The following is a 5539-nucleotide window of genomic DNA, read 5'->3' on the forward strand; positions in this document are numbered from 1 at the left end:
TCCTTTAGATAATCGCATTGATTTATATCTTAATCCATACATACAATTCCATGTGTTATGGGGCCCTTATGCATTATAAATTTCTTATAGAATTCACTTAAAGTGTAGGTCTAGAATAGAATACAAATAAAGTGTAGGTCTAGAACACAAATAAAGTGTAAGTTTAGAATACAACACAAATAAAGTGTAGGTTTAGAATAGAATACAAACCCCTAGTAGTGATTTTACCAACAAATATTTCAATGTTTTGGGCCCCCGATACTTTACCTACTTTTACATTGTTGCATTAATAAAAGTAAAAAATGACCTTGTCTCTTGCAGTGCTCGAGTGGGCAAGGAGGGGCTCAACTCTAGAGATCTCAATCCAATAGAAGGTCTATTCCTCACTGTTATTCATAGAACATTTTTACCATGGCTTCTTATCAACTTTAGCCATTGTGATTTTCATTTTATGTCTATTTGGTTGAGAGGATCAAGAGTTATTGTAATTTGAAGTTTACAACCAAAAAACAAAATCATCTTAAAGTTGATGGTTATCACGCACCTTAGAGAATCAACTCAAATCCTAACAAGTGACTTTGGTTCTTTTTTAAATGTCTCCTAGCTTCTTATAAGGTTTGACTTGATCATGTGGGTTTTTTTATATGAAGAGTTATATCAGTTATATTAGAGCTCAAGTACCACCTTATCTTTTACTAGTTTGTATATAATAGCTATAATATAGATATTCTGTGAATATATCATTCATAATGTTGTTGCTCAACCTTAACTAACATTACACATGAGACAACAAACATCTATGTCATGGTAAAATGTAAATCATTACACGTGTAATTAATATTACACATGAGAGAGTAAACATTTATGTCATGGTTCAAATGTAAATCACTTCTTTCAAAAACTCAAGATTCTCTCTCATACATCTGAAATCTTCAGAAAGAGGATATTATGTAGACTTGTATCCTATGTAAAACAATACCTATAATTGATACCCAAGGCATTAAAAAAGATTTCAAATGTGCCCTCATTTTCCCTTGCTTTATAATATGCCCTCATTTGCCCTTGCTTCATAGTATGCCCTCATTTGCCCTTGCTTCATAATGTGTGTTCATGAAAAAGAAGTTTTATAGCTTAAATGAAACTCCTTTTTTAAAGAATCAAGATTATTTTATTCAAAATTCCTTTATAAAAATAAATGTTTGCAATGCATAAACTTGAGTTGTGGGCATTTCATTTAAGATTCTTTTCTTCAAAATTCCTTTTGATAAAAATAAATGTTTGCAATGCATAAACTTGAATTGTGGGCATTTCATTTAAGATTCTTTTCTTCAAAATTCCTTTTGATGAAAATAAATGTTTGCAATTCAAAAACTTGAGTTGTGGGCATTTCGTTCAAGATCTAGACTTTATTAATGTGTTTTACTTCAAATTGTATATTTTATGAACCGTTTGTTACATTTCATTAGAAGTTTCATTTTAAATGTAAGGTCATCAATATACTCTGCAAAGCATAATTCATGAAAAGGATGCTTGCAAAATCAACCAACTTAAACATGTCATTTTCATGTTGTGTGCAAAAGTATAGTTGAAGTGTATTGTCTCACGTTTAGGGACTATCGAACATGAGACCCCTGAGAGTCTTTACACATGTGACACCATAGCCTAAAGGGCTATCTTGGCATCCCCATCTTACCACACCAAGTGTGAAAAAAACCCTAACAGGGCTTCACATAACTTTGTGATTGGTGGTAAAAATCAAAGATCGACACACTACATTGTCTACAAATACACGCCAATTATCAAGTCACTTTGATGAGCAGGTAGTAAAGTGTTGAAGCGTGGCTTCACAAAAACGTGTTTAGACACTACCTTTATAAAAGTAAGGTTGCTTCGCCAAACTTATTCATATTAACAATGCCTTGGTGGATCAATACACATCCGCCCTTTGTAAAGCTACCCTTAAGGCCCCTAATGCGCTTCTAGATAGAATCTTGTGTGAAGCCCACATGGTGCTTCCACATGTGAGAAACCACTGCAAGGAGGTTCACCAAGGGTGCATTTGGAAAGTTTAAAGAACAATGGGCCATAAGCTGCAAGAAAAAGTGTCCATATTTGGGCCGTGCCGTTGGGTAGACTTTGCAACTCTAACACTACACTAGCTCCCATTTAATGTTGCGACTTTTCAACTTGTAGTGAAGGGGAAAGTAGTGTTTGAGAACTCATCTTACTTGTTGTTAAATCTTCAAAAAACGTCTTTTGAAATTGATGGGAGAAGGAAGAATTAGTCCTTAAAAATTAAAGATTTAGTTCTAATTAGATTAAAGGGTGAAGAACATGTTTGTTTAAAATTACACTTTCCTCTTCAATCCATTGTGGAAAGAATTGATGGAAGCTTGAGATTCTTATTTACAAGTATGGTCTATTTTAAAATGGAAAAGGTTCAAGGCTCCAGCATTGTCCATGGATATGGAAATTTAAAATGGCTTGAAGGTTCAAGATTCCCATGCAAATGTTGAACTTGTACATTTCTTTGAAGATGCAATTCTTGGGGATGATGTATGTGGGTGGTTTCTTTGTCCTGTGAAGAGCAAAGCAAGCACTCCATCTCCATCCCCTTCTTAACGTAAACGGCAGGAATCTTCGGCGCCATAGCTATCACGGGGTTAACTTGAAGCTTGAAAAGTTTGGGCCTCGCCATCGCCACTACACCTGCAATTTCCTCTTCAGTTTTTGTGGGCAGAGTCTAAACTTTGAATATCACAAACAGCGGCAAGTGTCCTTTGTAAGATCCAAAATTCCCTTGTCCTTTTGCGTTGAATTCTGCCGCTGCTTTCTGCGTTTGACCAGTAAGACAAGAGATTAGGGTTTTTCAGCATTAGGTTCTTTTTTTCAGTAAATCCTGCTGCTTTCTGCACACCATTAGAGGGAATGAGGTTTCTATGGAATTTGGGTTATTTTGTAGCTTATCATCGCACTAAGAATTAGGGTCTTTTTGGTCTAGGGTTTTACCATGAATTAGGGTTTCCTAGGGTTTTACCATGAGTTAGGGTTTCCTATGTTTTTTTCTAAACTAACAAGAGAGGACGTTAGGATTTTTGTAGGAATTCAGGGTATTTAATTGCATCGGAATATCATTGGAATTGTTACTTAACCCTTTACATTTTTACTTGATCTGAAACATCATTTAACAGGTTTTTTTAAATCATGGGCTTGCATTTTCTGAAATTTGCATGGCTTTTGCAACGTTAGCACCATCTCTAAATTTCAAAATTTTCAGGTGTTTTAGATTTGTTTTGGCTGTAAACTTTTTAGATTAAAAAAAATTGGTCACAGTTCTTACGTAAGTGAAATAGAAGAGTGATTTTGTCTGTTATAGGTATGGCTGAGTCAGAGAACCAGTTTGCTAACTCAGATAGGGAAACTGCCATGGCACATTACGGAACCTCACAATCCAGCGGCCAGGAGGGTCGTGCTTATTGGTGTCATAGCTGTAACATGCAAGTTGTCCCTGCTGAGATTTCAGGGGGACACGGACAGATGATCTGCCCAGAATGCCAAAATGAAACCATCCAACCTCCTGTGGGCACAACAGGAACATCATCACCAAGTTCGAGTGGATTGCGGTACCGGGGGCGGCATAGAATTTCCGAATCTGATCTGTCCAGGCAAGTAATCATGTCTTCACAAACCTCAGAAGGCACCTATTCACACCGGCTGATACGGCTGCTAGAGCTTCCACCTCCCAGTGATGCACTTGCTACTGCTGGCCTCTATGCTGATGGAAATGTCTTTCTCACTGGGGAAAGCATAGTTATAGAAAGACGAGGGCACGAGTTATTAAGGGTCTTATCTGGTACCATTGTTGATGACAGGCTAGAAGGAAGGATGGATGAAGAATGGCAAGTGGCCACATCATCATCGGCTGTCTTGACAGGAGATCGGAGTCATCATCATGCGACGATGGATGCCATGTATACCTCTGCAGCACGTCATCCTCGGCTTGGCAGATGGGCTATTGAAGATGATGAATGGGAAGATGTTCCTTACAATAATGGGAGGGTGTCGATAGGTGACAGAAGATATACACAGGAGGGGAGGTCTGTTTATCTTTTGCCTTTAGAAGACAGCAACCATTTCCGTGCCAGGCCATGGGGGTCCCAGAGCTTGACACGGATAAGGAATGTGGAGCCAAGTTGGCAGCAATTTATGCAAGAGATGCTTCACAACTTCTTGGGAAGAGGGAACCGAGTAGCATCTATTGGAGGCCCAGACTATACATCAGACGCAGGGGACTATGTAGATGATGCTCGTGGCTTTGAGCGGCTGTTGTCTGAACTGGCTGAGAATGATAACACTAACCAAGGACCACCTCCTGCCGCAAAGGCTGCTGTGGAAGCCTTGCCGTCAATAACTGTTAAGCAGAGGCATATTGAAGATGATTCTGCAACTTGTCCAGTCTGCAAAGAACTGATGGAACTGGGTGAGGTGGCTAAAGAGCTGCCTTGTCAGCATTTGTACCATGAGTCTTGTATTTTGCCATGGTTAGATTTCAGGAACACTTGTCCTGTTTGTCGGTATGAGCTGCTGACTGATGATGCCGACTACGAGGCACGGAAGCACGCCGTTGCTAGTAGTGCGTATTCAAGTGGGCAAGAAAGAGGTGGGGACAACAGTTTGAGAGTTTTCTCTGCACAAGAAGGTCCAGATATGAGCCCAGATCTTGTGGTGGGAGAGATTGAGGAAGAGGATCAGGCAGATTATATTGAGCAGGATAATAATGGTCGCTCCAATCAGGGAAGGAGACAGGGTTGGCTATGGTTCGCAGCAAGGCCCTTGCTTAGCATTGTGGGTCTTGTACTGGCTTTAACCATAGGCAATCGTCTGATTCGTGCTCGGCTTTCACATCCAAGACGGAACCTGCATAGCAGTTAAAAATTACCAATGCTGATGTTGACCATATGCAATAATCTTATTGGTGCTGAACTTTTACATCACAGTAGGAGCTTGGTCATACAAGCTGTTAGTTTGAAGGTGAATATCATTTAGCCCCATGGGTGGCACAAGGAGCACAAAATAGCAAGGAATGGTGAATGGAGGGACTCTTTTCATGCAGCCTTTCAATGCTTGTTGTAATTGGCAATGGACACTGATGCAACCACATTCATTCTTTGTATACTTGCCTATTAACTTGCTTTACTTTTACGACTTAAGACTGCTGTAATATTGGCCGCACCACATTCATTCTTTGTATACTGGCCCATTAACTTGCTTTACTTTTACAATTTGAGACTGCTGTAATATTGGCTGCTAGGTATCATAAGAATGGTGTGGACTTAAAAATGAAGCTCACTAAGCAAGGATTAATAATAATGATCCAATAAATGTGTATTCGTGGATCAGTACTCAAATAGAATAATGCTTACTCAATGTATGTGTCCTAAACAACAATAGAGGCTAATCAGGCAAGCATGAGACACTTAGTTAAAGCTAAATAAAAGCCTGGTCAAATGGATTATTACAAACAAGAGTAAAGCATGGG

The 5539-nt window shown here is 39.0% G+C and overlaps 1 protein-coding gene across 3 annotated transcripts; it reads left to right on the forward strand.

The window, feature by feature from the left end:
• Nucleotides 1-2369: 2369 nt before the first annotated feature.
• LOC147640856 (uncharacterized) lies at nucleotides 2370-5283 on the forward strand. Of its 3 annotated transcripts, XM_086816061.1 has the most exons (3): nucleotides 2450-2782; nucleotides 3377-3665; nucleotides 3873-5283. In XM_086816061.1, the coding sequence occupies exons 2-3, from the start codon at nucleotides 3379-3381 to the stop codon at nucleotides 4930-4932; spliced, it is 1347 nt and encodes a 448-aa protein (XP_086672187.1). In that variant the 5' UTR covers nucleotides 2450-2782; nucleotides 3377-3378; the 3' UTR covers nucleotides 4933-5283. The 3 variants fall into 3 exon arrangements, with proteins under 3 accessions (XP_086672173.1, XP_086672187.1, XP_086672181.1); XM_086816047.1 differs by having other exon boundaries at nucleotides 2370-2782; nucleotides 3377-5283; XM_086816055.1 differs by lacking the exon at nucleotides 2450-2782 and adding an exon at nucleotides 2802-3277 and having other exon boundaries at nucleotides 3377-5283.
• The last annotated feature ends 256 nt before the right edge of the window (nucleotides 5284-5539 follow it).

This window comes from Cibotium barometz, chromosome 2 (genome assembly GCF_041138505.1).
Source record: "Cibotium barometz isolate CiBa-2024 chromosome 2, ASM4113850v1, whole genome shotgun sequence".
NCBI lineage: Eukaryota > Viridiplantae > Streptophyta > Polypodiopsida > Cyatheales > Cibotiaceae > Cibotium > Cibotium barometz.